The following is a 19,408-nucleotide window of genomic DNA, read 5'->3' on the forward strand; positions in this document are numbered from 1 at the left end:
ACATTTATAATCTCACACATGCGAAAGGTAGAATTTTCCCCCTCATCATTTTCATCGCACAACAAATCCCCTTCTATATCTAGAAATCTTTCTCAGTTTCAAAAAAAAAAAGTCTGCGCTATTGCCCAATCTTTTCTCTACAACCTACATGCTTGACATGCCGAAGCATATCTCTACAACCTTTCCCTAAATAGAGCCCTATCCTCAACATCTTCAGCTTAGGAGTAGTCTTCTTTAATGGCAACATGGGAAGGACTCCCACCCGTAAAAAGCCAGTTGAAGAAACCCCGCCATTGTAAACACCTAGTAGCACACAAGAGGAGTTCATATTAAAGACGGAATCCTCTTCTAAAGGTATGTTTGTGCTTTCATGGCTTGATTGTTCCTCTCTTTCTTTCAACAACAAAGAATGTGTGCTTTATGTGTGTGTGTGTGTGTGTGTGTGTGTGTGATAGATATATATATATATATATATATATATATATATAGAGAGAGAGAGAGAGAGAGAGAGAGATTTGCAAAAATGTAGCTTGAAATTGATATCTAGAGTTAGATTTTTGTTGTAGGTACTGGTAAAGCTCTCTTTCTTTTAAGCAAGAAACAATGTGTGCTTTTGTGTGTGTGTGTGTGTGTGATAGAGAGAGAGAGAGAGAGAGAGAGAGAGAGAGAGAGATTTGCTAAATCTATGTAGTTTCTAATTCATGACTAGAGTTAGATTCTTGATATAGGTATTGGTACAGCTAAACATATATACCCAAATCTTTAGCGGTTTTGCTTAACAAAAGAGCAGCTCCATGAGGAATATGGTTTGAGCATGGAGGGGAAGCTTCCGAAGCATCTATCAAAAAAAGACTTGCCAGAGACAGATTGGCTAAGTGTTTTCAGAACACGGTGTGAGAAGAACTCCAAGATCTTCTTGCATATGTTGCGGTTGGAGTTTATGGTGGATGAGTGCCGCTTGCTTTATCAAAAGGTGTACCAAGATGTGCCCTCGAACAATGAGATTGGTCACAAGTTTGCTAGGTATTTCGCATACAAAAATGATCCTCCCGAAGGTCACCAAATTGCATGGGTGACATTTGGGGAGAGTGTCTTGGAAACTTGTAAAGCTCAGCCCACGAGGCCTGCATAAAAAGATCAGTGGGGTGGGCCCACGAATTTAGAAGCTACAAGCAGTGTGGTTAACATGGAATGTGATGCAAGTGGCAGTAACCAGAAGGCCAAGCATTCAACGTGGGAGCATGGCAGCAGTGGGACGACTCACTTGGTTCATGTGGATACTTGATCACAATCTTTCTTGCGTGCACATTCCGAAGGTGGAGTCCATGGCTGCCAAGGCCAATGAGAGGATGTCCAAAAAGACACACGACCTTGCCTGTAGAATAGCAGATTTCAATAAGAGGGACACGTTACTTTGCAATGAAGGCACATCGTCTATCGTAGCTATCTTAATAGAGCAGACATGGAAGGTCACAAGCATCAGCTGGAAGAGTTGAAGGTAGACCCACATACCAACATGGAGCAAATCCATAAACTTGAACTTCAAATTGAAGCTTGCTCTAGGATGCTCAAGCTGCTAGGAGTGAATGAGTCAATGTTGAACATGAAGAGGGACTTCGCACTGCTAGAGGTATGTGTCCTTTTCCCTAGTTGAACAAGTCCCAAGTGCAATAAGAAGTACTTATTTTACATAATGTTTAGCTCCTCCAAGTAGTTTTTATTTCTTCTAAAGTAGTTTTCAAATTTTGACTAGCACCTAGATATAGTTTAGTATCCATAAAAGTAAACCTTCTATAATGTTCTACTCTTTAAGGTAGTTTTTATTCCTTTAACATGACTTTTATATTGAGAAGCAGTTTAGTACCCACAAAATATTTTTCAAAATGTTCAAAGTCCAAAAGTAATTTAAACTTGTTTTAAAGTAGATTTCAAATTGTGAACAGAACCGAGAAGTAGTTTAGTACCCCAAAAAATACTTTTCAAGTAGTTTTTATTTCTTAAAATGTATATTTAAGATTGTGAACAGAACCTAGAAGTAGTTTAGTGCCCAAAAATACTTTTCAGGTAGTTTTTGTTTCTTTAAGAGTAGATTTCAAATTGTGAACAGGACCTAGAACTAGTTTAGTGTCCAAAAAAAATATTTTCACGTAGTTTTTATTCCTTTAAAAGTCGATTTCATATTGTGAACAGAACCTAGAATTAGTTTACTACCCAAAAAATACTTCTCATATAGTTTTTATTCATTTAAAAGTTGGTTTCAGATTGTGAACAGAACTTAGAATTAGTTTAGTGCCCAAAAAATACTTTTCAGATAGTTTTTATTCCTTTAAGAGTAGATTTCAAATTGTGAACCCAACTTAGAATTAGTTTAGTGCCCAAAAAATACTTTTCAGGTAGTTTTTATTCCTTTAAAAGTAGATTTCAGATTGTGAACAGAACCTAGAATTAGTTTAGTACCCAAAAATTACTTTTAGTTAGTTTTTATTCTTTTAAAAGTAGATTTCAGATTTTTAACATAACCTAGAAGTAGTTTAGTACCAATGTAATACTTTCAGCTAGTTTTTATTTCTTTAAAAGTTCTTTTAGATTGTTAACAATATCTAAAGGTGGTTTAGCACACAAAAAGGTCCTTTTTAGAATGTCCTTATATCTTTTTAGATTATCCTTATATCTTTCTAACTTATTATGCTATGTCTTTTTGTGAGACTGTACAGGCTGAGCTAGAACAATTGGAGACAGAAGTTGAAGATGCTATGCAGCATTTAGCATTTATAGAGAATATGGTGTTGCAGTTTAAGCAAGGTAAGAAGCTATGTTTGGTACCCACACCCTATGAAGCATCGAAAGATGAAGAGGCCACAATCAAGGTGGCATGCAACTGTGCTGGGTGTGGAGATCCATTGGCTACTGCAAATGTAATTGGTATATATATGCTAGCCTACAAACACAAATATCACCCTTAATGCTTTGCAAGTGTGATTGCCTCGAGTATGTTTTGTGTGGGTCTTGGTTACAATGAGACCATCTCAGATAATGCACGATCGTTGCTTCTTGGGGGGCCTCAGATAGTCACTAAGCAAGAGACTATGTAATCTTTCATAATGTTTGAGTATGTTATCTTTGATGATGTTTTATATGTTATTCTACCCTTTGGTATGAATCTTACACATGTACTTGGATTGTGGATGCAGGGGATTTTAGGAGGGGGTCGACATGTGCAGGGTTAGGGAAAGGGGAGAGTTTGGAGATGTCAAATGTAGATGAGGGCTTGGGGAAAGTGATAAGTTCTATAGTTCCATAGGATGGGCTAGATTTGGATGGCATGGCAACTTATCTTTTTCTTTTTGTGGCTAGGTCAAGGCATGAGTTGGCTAGGTTAAGGCAATCTTCTCCAAAGAAGATCAACCACGTACAAGCTTCTAAAAAGCATAAGAGGTAGGCCCCTTGAATCTTTGTTATTTTTGCACCTTCAAGTGCTGGGGATTATTTCTTGAGTTTTCTTTGCCTCTAGTACTTATTCATGCATTAATCATAAAGCATTAAACTTATTGCATTATGCATTTCTGCATTAAGCTGATGTATTATTGCATTACGCATTCATTCATAATGTAGTAAGATTATGCTTCATGCAATATTGCATAAGCTTTATGCAATCATGCATTAAGCTTATGTATGATTCATTAAGGTTAACATATAATGCATTCATAAGCTTAATGCAATAATGCATTAAGCATAAGATTAATACATAATACATTCATAAGCTTATGCGTTCATGCATTAAGCTTATGTATTATTGCATAAGCCATTAGTGAAAATCGAAACTCATTTTGGGGCCTTTTGGCTAGAAAGAAAATTCCTTCTCCTCCAATGAGAGAAAGACCAATGTAACATTAGAACAGAAGAACCCCCATCTAAAGTAAAAGATACAAAGGAGGCCTTCAAATCTGCCAGTAGAGAGGAGGACATCAAAATGGAATGTCTAACTACAGATACTTCTGGTAACTACAGATACTTCTGGTGAAGCCAAAAACACAGAAGATTAGTCCATGGACAAGTGGAAGAGCAAGCTGAAGTCAACAAACCAAATTAGTAGTACAGTGCAATTGTATATTTTGAAGATGAAAGAATGTCATCCTTATTACTCTTGTACATAAAAAGATTGAATTTTACAACTTACATGTATTTAGTTAACCATAGAAGATATGAAGAATGTCATTTAATATAATCTTTGTATAGTTCTCTCTCTTCTTTGTAATACCTATTGTCATGTTAATATAATATATGTAATATTAAAAGATATATGTGTGTGTGGGGGGAATTCAATGCAAGGAATCCAAGGGTTTGAATAATAATAATATGAGAGCAAGATTTAAACTCATAAAATCCAAGTTGACATAATATTAAAAAAAAATCCAAGCCATAGAATTGTGCAACAAATTGCCAACAATGTGTAGAGGGTCAACTCAAATGCACACTCTTGCTGCATATAACAACAACACAACCAATGCAAGCCTTGCAAGGATTTGAATTTTGAATATTGAACTTATTGAAGGCCTAATAGTTTATTATTATTTATTAATAATAATAACCATAGAAATTGATAGAAACGGGCATGTATTTTAATTGCCCTTCCATTGACGTTTTGGCTATTTTTTAACAATTTTTTTGAAGAGGGGCATTTTTACCAAATGAAATTTTCCGTATTAACTTGGCTTTCATGTGATGGGTTAGAGGGCAATGGATGGGCAGATGGCCGTCAAATCCGGTCACTGAACTGTGCTGGTTCTAAGTACTACACCATCATGCATGCCATATTGAAAAGTCGTGTGTGCACTGTGGACGACAGCTCCTTTACAGGACTGCTAGCTCCATTACAGGCTTTAACAACGCAGACGACACAGGCCTGGAAAACGTTCGTATTGAGGGAAAGTCGTGTGTGCACTGTGGACGACAGCTCCTTTACAGGACTGCTAGCTCCATTACAGGCTTTAACAACGCAGACGACACAGGCCTGGAAAAGATAAAAAGATAAGGGTCCATGTGGTGCAGCAGTGTTCGAACTTCGAAAAGTTATCGGTTACGACAGAAGCTGGCTATTGTACACATGGTACTCAATGGGTAAAGACACAAGCCCCTCGCGTGGCACATGTAATTAACGGGTAAGACACACATTTTATTTATTTATTTATTTATTTATTTTTTGCTTTTAAGGGGCGGACAGCCTCACCACCCAGCAGTGTCGCTTCTTGTTCTCTTGCTTCATTTCGTGCCAGCATCCACTGGAGACAGGTTTAAACCCACCACCCCCTGTCCTCCTTCTTCTAATTGTTTTTTTTTTAAAAGTTAAAACAGAGGAATATATTAAAAAAGGTGTGGTTACAAGTCCCCATGCGGAAGGTCCATGGGGAGATACTGTGAACTGTTAATCCCTACAGAAAATGGGAATAACTCTGAAACTTCTAAGACATATGCAGCAAAACTGAAACAGTAGAACTTTGATGATCCGGTTCATGAAACAAATCTTGATGAACAGCCTGAAGAACTCGGCAGTGGCCAGCAAGACCCAGATGAAGCTTGACTGGCTTCTATTCCGGGAGAGGGGCTGAGCAAACATCATGAACAGAAGATTGAGTCCGTGCGGGTTTAAGGGACCCCTCAGAAACTTTCCGATGCCTGGATGTAGTAATCGGAGTGCTGAAGCCTTCTTTGACATTCCAAATCCAATCCTTGAAGCATGGTTTCCTTTGTTTTGCAATGCGAGGAGCCGTGAAACTTCTTCCATTTCCTCCAAGGTAGGTCCTGCCAACGATCCACCTCCATAAGTACACCACTCGATATATATATAGACACACACCCACACACTATACATATACACACACACACACACACACACCAAACAAACAAATCTATCTCACATAAAACTACACATATTATAGTCTTTCTAATATACATAAACAAAAATTACTCACACATAAAATTTTAAATAGATTTAACTCTTTCTCTCTCTCTCTCTCTCTCTCTCTCTCTCTCTCTCTTCTACACACACACACACACACACCTTTCTTTCTTACTCAAAATCAAACAGAGATTTAAAAATATATATATCTCTATCTCACACATCACACACACACACTACGACTTCCTCTTTCACACAAAAAATACACGATTTTAAAATCTCTCTCTCTCTCTCTCTCTCTCACACACACACACACACACACACACACAATCACACAAATGACATTCTCTGTCGGTCTGTCTCTCTCTCTCTCTCTCTCTCTCTCTCTCCCACATAAAGATACATAAAGACACAGATACATGTATACACATATACACATATATATTTTTTATTTAATTTATATTTATTTAAATATAAATATACACATATACACATATATATTTTTTATTTAATTTATATTTATATTTATATTTTTTTTAAAGATACTTTTTTATTCTCTCTCTCTTTTCACCCTCTCTCTCTTTAGACATCTCTGTCTAGGCCTATGCCATCTCACTCTCTCTCAAAAAGCACACAAACAGATACAGATGTATGCACTCGCATGCACTCTCTCTCTCTCTCTCTCTCTCTCTCTCTCTCTCTCTCGCACACACACACACATACACACACTAATGCAAACACACTCTCTCTCCTCCCACACAAACTATCTCACACATAGAAATTCTATGTCTTTGTCTCTCTCTCTCTCTCTCTCTCTCTCTCTCTCTCTCTCACCCGTGCACACACTCCCTCTCTCTTCATTACACTCCCTCTCACATAGAAACTCTCTTCTCTCTCTCTCTCTCTCTCTCTCTCTCTCACACACACACACACACACACACATTTAAATAGATTTGCACACACATATATATAATTTTAATCAATAAAATTTAGATTAAATTTTAATTGTGGGGAGGCGTGGTGAGATGCACTCTCAAATAAATGTATCTTACATACAATGTCTCTCTCTCTCTCTCTCTCTCTCTCTCTCTCTCTCTCTCTCATACACACACTGTCAAATGTTGAAACTCTCTCTTTCTCTGTCTGTCCCGCTCTCTTACACAACACACACACACACACATGTAGACACCTACACATGCACTAATGTAAACACACACTCTTTCTCTCCCAGACACCCTCTCACACATAGACTTTCATGTCCCTCTTTCTCTCTCTCTCTCTCTCTCTCTCTCACACACACACACACACACACACACACACACATGTAAATATATAGTTTTCATAATATTATATTTTATTATATTTCGAGACATATACCTATATATACATGTACATTTATAAAATAAATAAACACACATATACATATATTATTAATGAATATTCAATTTTAATACGTGGGGATGCATGGTGAGGTGTGCTCACGCTTAAATAAGTGTAGCTTGCATACAATGCTTGCATACAATGTCTAAAGTTTGTCTTTTGTTTTGCACACATATGTGTGTGATTGTGCGCACATATATAAGTATGTGTGATTGTGTAGTAATTTCAACTTCATGTGTGCATGCATCGTGCAAGTGTCTTGATTGTGCATATGTGCTAGTGTGTGTACATGGTGTATATGTTTGTGTTTGTGTGTATCCATGTGTGATTGTGTGCATGTACGTGACACGTGTGAGCATGTGAATATATCCATGTGTACATCTTCTTTTATCTGTGTGTGTACGTGCACATGCATATGTGTGTGTGAGTGTGTGCATGTACCATGTGCAAATGTGTATGCGTTTACGTCTATGTATACATGTGTGCATGCATGTGTGTGTACATGTACTTGTGTATGTGAGTGTGTGTACGCGCTTGTGTGCATGTATGTGTATGTGCAAGCTTGGGTGTGTGTGTGTGTGTGTGTATACGCATACATGTAAGTGTGCATATCTCTATCTGTGTGCACGTGTGTTGATGCGTGAGTGTGTGTGTTTGTGTGTATGTGTGAATGTGTCTATGTGTGTGCATCGACATAATACATATAGATCTATTTATATATACATGCTTACATACCTACATATATACATACATACATAATACATATGTGCGTGCGTGTGCGCGCTTTTATCTATGATATGTATATTCTCTCTCTTACACATACACATAATATAATATATATAATATTAAAAGATATATGTGTGTGTGTGGGAAATTCAATGCAAGGAATCCAAGGGTTTGAATAATAATAATATGAGAGCAAGATTTAAACTCATAAAATCCAAGTTGACATAATATTAAAAAATTTCCAAGCCATAGAATTGTGCAACAAATTGCCAACAATGTGTAGAGGGTCAACTCAAATGCACACTCGTGCTGCATAACAACAACACAACCAATGCAAGCCTTGCAAGGATTTGAATTTTGAATATTGAACTTATTGAAGGCCTAATCTATACAGGATTAAGGACAACCCCACCTCCCTCCACGTGGGCAAAGGAGGTGGGGCTAATTCAAAATAACCACTCCTCTTGCAAGCGTGAGGAGGAACCAAATCTCACATCTTCCAATGCAATTTTGAATTTGAATCTAAAAAGATCTCATCTCACATCTTTCAATGAAATCTTTGTTTACATGCTTACATACCTATAGATACACACACTTATATATATTATGTATGTATGTGTATCTTTAGGTATGTAAGCATGTATATATAAATAGATTTATATATATATCGACGCACACACATGTATGTTCATGCACACACACACACAACACACAGACACCAGCACATGATCCGTACACACACGCATACAAACACACATACACACACTCGTACGCATGGACACACGTGCAACATATAGAGATATGCACACATACTTAAGCTTGCACATACACATACAAGCATATATATTATGTGCATGTGTAAGAGAGAGAATATACATACATACACACGTATATATATTTTGTATGTATGTGTATCTATAGGTATGTAAGCATGTATATATAAATAGATTTATATGTATATCGATGCACACATGTATGTTCATGCATACACACACACACATAACACACAGACACAAGCACATGATACATGCACACACGCATACAAACACATATACACACACTCGCACACATGGACACACATGCAACATATAGAGATATACACACTTGCACACATACTCAATCTTGCATATACACACATGTGTATACATGCACACAAGCACATAAATACACTCATATACAAAAGTACATGTGCACACACATGGACATGCACACACTCACACACACACATATGCACCTGCACGTGCACACACATAGATGTACACACGAGTATATTCACATGCTCACACACACGTACATGCAGACACTCGCTATGGATACACATATATAAAAACATACACACCATGTACACACACACACACACACAACAAATACACACTAACACATACACACAATCAAGACACTTGCACAACACATGCACGCTTGAAGACATTACACAATCACACATACGTGTGTATGTGCATACACAATCAGTGAGAGAAAGAGAGAAAGAGAGAGAGATTATATGTAAGATGCATTTATTTGAGAGTGAGCACACCTCACCACTCATCCCTACCATTAAAATTTAATCTAAAATTTAATTAATTAATATTATATATATGCGTGTAAATCTATTTAAGTGTGTGTGTGTGTGTGTGTGTGAGAGAGAGAGAGAGAGAGAGAGAGAGAGAGAGAGAGTTTCTATGTGAGAGAGTGTGCGTGAAGAGAGAGAGTGTGTGTGTGTGCATGAGAGAGAGAGAGAGGCTGAGAATTTCTATGTAGGAGATAGTTTGTGTGGGAGGAGATAGTGTGTGTTTTCATTAGTGTATGTGCGGTGTGTACATGTGTGTGTGTGTGTGTGAGAGAGAGAGAGAGAGAGAGAGTGAGAGAGGCAGATAATTTCTACGTAGGAGATAATTTGTGTGGGAGGAGAGAGTGTGCGTTTATATTAGTGTATGTGCAGTGTGTACATGTGTGTGTGTGTGTGTGTGTGTGAGAGAGAGAGAGAGAGAGAGAGAGAGAGAGAGAGAGAGAGAGTATGCATGCATTCCTGTCCAGGAATATTGTGGAAGAGATTTCGAGAAAAAATGATAGAAGATTTTCTATACCAGTTATCGAGAAGCAGGGGTGAGTTTATTGGTATTGAACGATTAGCTGAAACTCATGCACTACTACATTTAGAAGAAATTCTTCGTGCTCAGAGACGAACATTGGCAGATTTTGAAGGAATGCCTGAACTAAACAGAATTGATTTGGAAGTCTTGGGTGAAAATAGATTGCTTTTGGAAGAGAGATCTTTTGATATTGTCGAACAATCTAACCTGTCAAGTGCTATGGAGTCAACATTAACAGATAGCCAGCGTGTTGCTTTCCATGCTGTAATGCATGCAATTGCGACAGATGCAGGTGACATTTTTTTCCTAGATGGTCCGGGGACAAGGATATGTTGCTTTGGCCAGTGCATCGTCAGGTATTGCTTCTCTACTCTTGGCGAATGGACGTACTGCACATTCTAGATTCAAGATACCTCTGGAGCTGCTCCGATAAATAGTCAAGTGGATATTGTGAATAAGACAGCTTTGGATGCAATGCCTGGTGAGCCTAAGCAATATTTCAGTGCAGATTCAATTCTTGAAAATGATGAAAATTCATTCCTATATTCCATAGAATTTTTGAACACAATCGACCTTCGGGGCGGATATCCACCTCACTACTTGGTTTAAAGTTAGAAGCTCGTGTTGTTTTGCTTCGTAACTTGGATCCAAGACGTGGACTCTGTAATGGTACACCGATGATATGTAAGGCCTTTCACTCTAAAGTCTTGGAGACTGAAATCATCATTGGTACTAAAGTTGGTGAAAGAGTCTTCTTCCACGGATTACCTTTATATGCAGCGAGGCCCAACTACCATTCACCATGAGGCGGAGACAGTTTCCCGTGCGGCTGGCATTTGGCATGTCAATAAACAAATCACAAGGCCAAACCCTAAATGTCTTGGGGTTGTATTTGGTGACTCCAGTGTTTACTCATGGACAATTGTATGTCGCGTTGTCACGAGCACAGTCTCCTCATGCTGTGAAGGTGTTACTTGAGGATAACGCTAATGTGGAGTGTTCATTTGATGATCTTCAAAGTTATACACCTACAACAAACAATATTGTTTATAAGGAGATCTTGATGACTTCAGAGTGACAAGTCAGGTTTCTTATTTAAGTTCTGTAATTTGATTAATTTTGTTGTGATTTCTTTTTTTATACATATTTGTCCATGGTAAAAGTACCTATTTTTGTTGTTTATGTTTTGACAGACATGTCTAAGATTACCTTTACATTGGACATGCCTTTGTCGAGGATAGTAGGTGAGTTATTCTCTATATTTGCATAACTTTTCTTGATTACAAAGTATGGAACATGACATTCTATACTGATGTCTATCTGTACAGAGCCACCGCTATGGTCAGCTCCTATTACTGCAAGTCACGTAGCAGGGATTATGATTGATGCTTATAGGGATGGGTAAGTATAAGTGTAATTGTTAGGCATTGTATAAATATTTTTTGAATCTATAAATAAATAATTGTATAACCTATTTGTTATGCTTTGATTTTAGGATATTGCATGACATTGATACATTTATGGTAAGAGTTGTCGACGAAGGCATCGAGATGTACGGGATCGGTGTTCCTGATGAGGAGTGGGGTGTCTATTTGTTTTGGAGAGAGATGGACAGATGCTTTGCATCATTTGAGGGGTATTCAGTACCCGATGACTGGTTGTTTCTTACATCCATCATGACCATTGGTATTCGTTATGGGTTTTATACTAGAGCTCCTCATGTACCATCCACTCGATGTTCTATTGTACGAGGTAATTTTGATTATGTTTTTCTATTATAAGATTTTTTTGAGATTTTACGTGTCGTTATGTGCAGGTCCTTTTGAGATTTGATTTATCGTTGTTTCGTTTGTGCAGGTCCTTTGCATTCATCGATAGTAGAGCATGTGCGGGATGGATCACCGCGTTACAATAGAGAGCGTATTGTGAGGAGACAAATGAATGATCCTTCTCATAAGAGAAGAATTCAATTTGTTGATTCTGACATTACTGACTGTATATAGGTATTTTGTGGTGCATTTTGAGAAGAATTCAATTTGTTGATTCTAACATTACTGACTGAGAATACGTATTTTGTGGTGCATTTTGAGAATATGTAATATTGGTCCTTTTTTACATCTTCGTATGCTACATTACTATGATATTTTTTGTTTTCGCCATAAATCTACGAGACATGGATGTTATTTTGAGATATATATATATGAAGTCACTTGAAATAATGTATTGTGTTTACTTAAAACATGACCTAAATTGGAGAAACGGAGCCTATTTTTTCTCGAACTCTACCTGCCGTAGCAACGCGCGGGTCCAATACTAGTACTCTATTATTATTTATTAATAATAATAACCATAGAAATTGATAGAAACGGGCATGTATTTTAATTGCCCTTCCATTGACGTTTTGGCTATTTTTTAACAATTTTTTTGAAGAGGGGCATTTTTACATTTAGCTTTTCAAATGAAATTTTCCGTATTAACTTGGCTTTCATGTGATGGGTTAGAGGGCAATGGATGGGCAGATGGCATCATGCATGCCATATTGAAAAGTCGTGTGTGCACTGTGGACGACAGCTCCTTTACAGAACTGAACTGTGCTGGTTCTAAGCACTACACCATCATGCATGCCATATTGAAAAGTCGTGTGTGCACTGTGGACGACAGCTCCTTTACAGGACTGCTAGCTCCATTACAGGCTTTAACAACGCAGACGACACAGGCCTGGAAAACGTTCGTATTGAGGGAAACTCCTCACGCGGAGAGATAAGAAGATAAGGGTCCATGTGGTGCAGCAGTGTTCGAACTTCGAAAAGTTATCGGTTACGACAGAAGCTGGCTATTGTACACATGTGACATGGTACTGAATGGGTAAAGACACAAGCCTCGCGTGGCACATGTAATTAACGGGTAAGACACACATTTTATTTATTTATTTATTTTTTGCTTTTAAGGGGCGGACAGCCTCACCACCCAGCAGTGTCGCTTCTTGTTCTCTCGCTTCATTTCGTGCCAGCATCCACTGGAGACAGGTTTAAACCCACCACCCCCTGTCCTCCTTCTTCTAATTGTTGATATGGCCTGCGCTTCGCTCGCAAGAATCTTTTTTTTTGGGTGTTATGACTGATCGCTCATCCTATCGAATCTATTCATTCATTTGTGAGTTTAAGCCTTTTTGCTGCTATTGGTGGTCTTCTACATGCATGCCTGTCTCGGAATAACTAGAACCAGGCCTCACTAATCCTCTTTCAGATATATGACGCCGTATTTCTTCTTTTTTTCATGTACTCACTTTGCTCTGTCTACTAGTAGCTCGCGTTAGATAAGGATAAGCAGCCAATGTTTTAGATAAATTATCTGCAGCTCTTCTCTTCTCTATCAGTTGTTTGCTAAGAGTTCATGCACTGGGCCTTCATCTTTATTTTTCGAAGCCGCCCATTGATAAGCAAGTCGTTGAGGTTATTTTCCTTTTTAAAGGCCGTGATTAGGACTAATGTAGCAGTTTACCACGGTCTGATTCAGTTATGGTGCAAGCTTCTCGATAAGAACTACAGCCTGCTGCCATTTAGGAGGAGAGAGAGAGAGAGAGAGAGAGAGAGAGAGAGAGAGAGCTGGCATTGGTCGTCTGCTGCCATTTAATTAAATAGGAGGGAGTGTGTGTGTGTGTGTGTAAGCTGACATTATTGGCCGGCGTCGTTACGTGAGTGGGTCGGGTCAGAGTTTCACCTCGAAGTAAATGACATTATTGGCGGCAGGAAACTTATAGGTACAATTGTTTTGCTAAATAACGGCTAAGAAAATCACTGAAATAATAATTCGGCTGCTTTCTTCTTCTTCTTCTTCTTCTTCTTCTGGGCAGGAAGGAGCACTGCACGGCCGGCGCGCATCATTATAATTTGGCGGGAGAGAGAAGAAAGTCATGGTGAAGAAGTCGGATATATATCTCCATGACGATGTTTATCCCAAGAGGCTATTGGATGTGAAGGCCACAGTGGAGAGCAAGACTGGGTTCTGCTTCGTGGTCCCTACCAACTGGGACTTCCATATCGTCTCACACACGTGGACAGATGCCATCAGAGCATTGGTCAAAGACTGCAAGGCTATCCTCGCAGCCAATGGGTGGACAAAAGAAGCAGACCCACAAGGCCTAATCTATGCCCAAACCATCGGCAAATCCCAATTTAGTGACAAATCCTACTACCCGGATGTTATAAACTACCTCTCTATTCTCCAATCCGATGGGGTGGAAAGGGTGTGGTTAGATGCGGTATGCATTAATCAGTATGATGCTGATGAGATGGCCCTAGAGATGCATCTAATGGGGGGTTATTACAGTCTAAGCAGGGCTTGCTATGTGGCACCACATGGGATTGGATCCACCAATGGCTTCAAAGTGCTGGAGTCCGATCAGAAGCTCCCACGTTGGTTCTCAAGAGTGTGGACCCTGCAAGAGTATATGTTGCCAGAAAAGTTGTATTTTCTGGTAGAGAAATTTGAGGATCGCATTATACAGTTTATTGAGAAGGAACCCAGCTCACACCCAGAGGATAAAGCCTGGATTGACTGGGATAGCAATGATGATCTCAGTTGTTATGGATTTGCTCAAGGAGGTGGTGATTATTCTAGAAGAAGAGCTGGTGGGTCTTCCTCTTCTGATCTCTACTTTTTGGGCGCCAAAGCTTACTTTGAGATGATGGGCACCCTCCTGGGTGTCCGTGTGCACGGCCTTTCAGACCTGCCGCCCAAGCTTTTTGAGGATTTTTATGAAGCTTTCGGTGAGCTTGCAGAGGAGTTTACATGGAAACCCTGGTTAAACAAATCAGGGTTAGATATGCCACGGATGAGGATGACAGAGTGCTGGGGATTCTGGGTCTCATTGGCTTCAAAGGTGACTATGAACTGAAAACGAATCGGACAGTCGATATCCAACTGGTGGGATTGGCCAAGCTCTTGTTTAAGCAAAAGCATGTAACAGACCTTCTCCTTAATTTCTGTGCAGCGGAGTATGAAGGCTATGAGGTAGCAGGCATATCCTGGGCTCCTGACCTTAGAGCTGATCCGGACACTAGCAGAGCCGAGTTTAGAAGGTACTATTCTGATAACTATGTGATGGTAAAGGACTATGCCGCGGTGGTGACCAATGTGCAAGAGGATGGCAGCCTTGTCATGAAAGCGCAGATTGCCAAGGGCAAATTAATCAAAACAACTGATGATGACCAAAGCTACCAGCTGAAAGTGGGCCTTATCTCAATTAACCTAAGGCATGACACTGATTTGGATGACAATTTACCTATCCATACACATTACGCTGAAAGTGACCATCGTGGATGGCTGGGTGGGGTGATGATAGCTGCACCGGGAATCCACAAGCTTAAAGGCGGCTCCTCTTCACACCAGGCCAGCTTCACAGTCTGTGACATTACTCTGGTGTTTTTGGGCCATGATAAGGATCCACGTAAGCACGGGGCCACGTGTGTGCTCATGGCATGCATTCCTATTGGGAACCAAAAGCAGCTTCTTCACAAAATTGGCACAATCCATCCGCACCCAAGCCTCACTGCACGTGCCAGAAAGCTCTTTGTGTCTGAGGCTACTCACGTTGTCATTGGTGGTGTGGGGGCTGACCTCACTCCTTACTTGGACAAGGAGTGCCAAGCTATCCTCAAAAGCTTGGCGGCCACCACCAGCACCAGCACCAGCACCAGCACCAGCACCACCAACAACTACTGACGGTAATTTATTATTATTATTATTTTGGCTTGCAAAGACTCCCTCCCTCCCTCCCTCCCTCCCTCCCACCCACCGACCCACCCACCCACCATCTAGAAGAAGATGAGCAGCCAGTCCTTACGAAGCATATGTGCCTACTACTAGTCTCTCGATCCAATTAGTAATTAGTAGTGTAGAAGTAGTATTGCTAGCATATCTCCACTAAAGTTCGGAAAAGGTGACCGTGGGATGATGGATGTAGCTGGTTGATATTTCTTTTCTAATTCCAAGCTTTGTAATAAAATGTTTCCGAACAAACTAAAGAGAGTGCCAATATGCTCAATACTACATTATCCAGGGGATTCAATTTTGATTTAGTTTTAAGAGTGGAAATCGATACATAATTAGCACACGAATTCCCTTGAGACCTTTAGAACGAAGATAGAGCCCAATGCCTCATCGAAAATGGGTGCACGCGATAGCGGATTTGCTATATAAGAAATTCACAAAGGTGTGGCCGTAAGAATGAGTTTCTAACCATTCCTGAATAGAAACATTCAAGGATTATCGATGGACATTTTTGCAAGAGGGCTTCAATATTGGTGGCCAACATTTTTTTTTTTTGGAGGTGGAAAAATGGGGGGGGGGGGTATTGTCGTTCGCAATGACAAGGACCGTTAGCTGGAAACGCGGTCAACTAACGGGCACATTTTGTTACGCTCACCACTTAGCCTTGCTTCTAAAGGAGCCCAAGCACATTGTATCATCATAGCTACTACGGACTATTGTATCATGAAAGGACTAAAGCAAGAGCAATGGAAAAAGCTTATACCGAGAATGTAATCACTTCTTCCAAGAATGGCACTTCAACTGAACGAAAGAGAGATCAAATTAATTCTTGAATTACCACCACAATGAAGGAGTGCAAAGGTTTATCGGAACATGTGTGTTACTACCATAGATTCATTATTTCAATTCTTCATCCTTATTTGTAGACACATTGTATTGATTATTAGTTCTCTTTGAACAGACTGAAGAATGCTAAGAAGCATATGAGAATCTCAAGATTGTATTAGTGGATTGATCCTAATGTATAGTAACCAAGATGGAACAAAATCCTTTGTGTCCGCATTAATACTTTACCTTTTGCTCTTTCAGTAGGCGTACTTGCACAACACCTAGGGATTCAATTAGCCTTGCTTCTAAAGGAATACCTCGTGGTGCATCCGTGGTAGTAGTTGATCATTCACTCTTTCTCGTTCTTCTCTGGATTCAATCCGACTGAGGAAGTCGGCCACAACATGCTCATTGTCTCGAGTATGGTGGATGGTGAAATTGAATTATTGGAGGAGAGCAACATCCATCTAGCTAATTGCCATGTCAAGTTTGGCTTGCTGCTCATATACAATAAGGTATGATGATCAACATGAAATTCAAAGATATTCCCAAGTAAGTAGTGCATGTACTTATTCGCTAAGTAGCAAAAAGGAGAAAAATAGAGGCTAATCTTCACCAATTGGCTATTTTTTAGGGTTTTTATTTTTGCAAAACAATTCGCTTGGCATCTTAAAACGTTCGCCCAAATTTTGGCCATTTTGAAGGGTTTTAGAAAATATTCGCCCAATTTTGGACATTTTAGGGCATGTTTTAAAAACATTCGCCCCATTTTCTCTAATTTTAGATTTATATAGGAGGACTAATTGGCAACCCACCTACACTTATATATTCATCGAGGCATGCACGTAAACTACTTTTTCCATATTGTAGCTACTATTTCAGTACCATGAACTAATTTTTAAGTACTTCAAACAATCTTATTAGGACCATAATCTTCTAATCATATATGTATATCATTTGTGAACAGAACATAGCCTAATTTCATATCTTTGAAAACTACCTGCTGCAAAGTAGTAAACTCATCTTTTCAAGTACTATAATCTACATGTAAACCACCTATATTCAGATTATAGCAAACTACCTATCAAGTTGTAAGCTCACATTTTCCAATACTGTAAACTACTTCTAAAGTACTGTAAACTACTTGAGAACCACCAGTACTGTAAAGTAGTAAGAATATATTTTCAAGTAATAAAAACTACTTGAGAACCACCTGTAAAATATTTGGTACCATAGACTACTTTTGAAGTACAAAAAACTACTTATAGAGAAATACTCCACTTCATTTCATATTATTGCAAACTACCTATAAAGTAGTAAGCACAAATTTGCAATAACTTAAAACTACCTGTAAAGTAAGCTCATATTTTCAAGCACTTAAAACTACTTGAGAAGTACTGTAGACTACATTTCAAGTATTGTAAACTACTTGTATATTCAATCTAAAATGAGTTTACAATTATGGGAGAGTGTTTACAGATGTCATTACAAAATGAGTTTACAAAAACTCAAGGTCCAAAAAGTGCTTACAAATATCCAAGGTTTCAATAAGATTGTCATAATACGAGCACATACGAAAATTAGTTCTATTACAAATTTTTTTGCTCCTGCATAGATCAAAGTGCTACCTAACGGGACGACCTTCCTTGCTTCATGTATGCAGCATAAGACAAGATGACCCCACCTTGTCTCAATTTCTTGTTAACAAATCTATCTGAATCATCTTGTACGGGACCCTCCCAACATTCTGCAAATGGTATGTGATCAATAGCCTGAAGCCATTTGTTGAGAAACCATTTTCCAAGCTCATTTACCATGCAATGATGCTCATGCTCTCGTAGCAAAATTGGGTATATATCTGGCCTATTCACCTTACACTTATAGTAGTTGTCATCAATCAAGAGTGTGTTCCTCTCGTTGTATCTTGGGAACCTTTTCCAAAAATTGTAAAGGTTCTTGCCGGTTTGCTCGAATAAAAAATGAAATCTACAACATCACATAGCTCTTGACCAATCAAGGCACACAGCCACTTTGAAGCACAAGGGAAACAAAGCTCCACCCTTTTTGAACGTTTCGGAGGAGGGCAGAACTTCAAATATAAACGCTTGCAAATCTGCATCCCATCAGCAAGGGCTCCACATCTTTGCGCACAAAGTGGATCACCTCATCTCCTGATGCCTTTACTTGTATGTAATCATTAGCATCCAGATTTGGAGGTTCCTCTTTCTTCAAATGGCATGTCTCCAAAACGAACCCCTTTTGCAAGTCAACAACCAACACGACTCGATCTAGATCCTCTATATCTATGAACTTTGACGGAGTCTGATACTGTGCGGCGGCACTCTGTCAATCTCAATCTCCTCAACCCTCTATATTGCCACATGAGCCTTTAGGACCTCTAATAAACAAAATGATTATTAACACATTAACCTAAATTCATCAAAACTTTACGCAAGGAGACTCAACGCATTAAAAGAGGCATAGATGAAAAGGAGTTTCAAAAAAGGATGCATTTCATTAAAATAGGGGCAGTCAATACAAATAGTGGCAACAATGCTTATAGATGCGTATTAAATACAAGAGACCAAAAATTGGTAGGTGCCAGTGACACAAACATGTGCATATAGCAAGTACTTTACAACTTCTTGCATGCCCGGGGCTAGCTTTGTAAGTGCGAAGGGGGGTCAATGGGATTGGGTCCAATACTTTTATTGCT

General features: G+C 39.0%; 1 protein-coding gene and 1 pseudogene across 2 annotated transcripts; both read left to right on the forward strand.

The window, feature by feature from the left end:
• The first annotated feature begins 1,462 nt into the window (after positions 1-1,462).
• LOC147637968 (uncharacterized) lies at positions 1,463-12,095 on the forward strand. The gene is made up of 5 exons (XM_086796787.1): positions 1,463-1,630; positions 2,715-2,802; positions 11,421-11,493; positions 11,588-11,844; positions 11,950-12,095. Exons 1-5 carry the CDS (start codon positions 1,463-1,465, stop codon positions 12,093-12,095), a joined length of 732 nt encoding a protein of 243 aa, XP_086652913.1.
• Positions 12,096-13,124: 1,029 nt separating this feature from the next.
• On the forward strand, positions 13,125-16,113 carry LOC147637969 (uncharacterized; annotated as a pseudogene). Its single transcript, XR_015265663.1, has 2 exons — positions 13,125-13,370; positions 13,946-16,113. The product of XR_015265663.1 is annotated as an uncharacterized LOC147637969 (transcript).
• The last annotated feature ends 3,295 nt before the right edge of the window (positions 16,114-19,408 follow it).

The sequence above is a fragment of the Cibotium barometz genome, chromosome 5, assembly GCF_041138505.1.
Source record: "Cibotium barometz isolate CiBa-2024 chromosome 5, ASM4113850v1, whole genome shotgun sequence".
In the NCBI taxonomy this organism is placed as follows: Eukaryota; Viridiplantae; Streptophyta; class Polypodiopsida; order Cyatheales; family Cibotiaceae; genus Cibotium; species Cibotium barometz.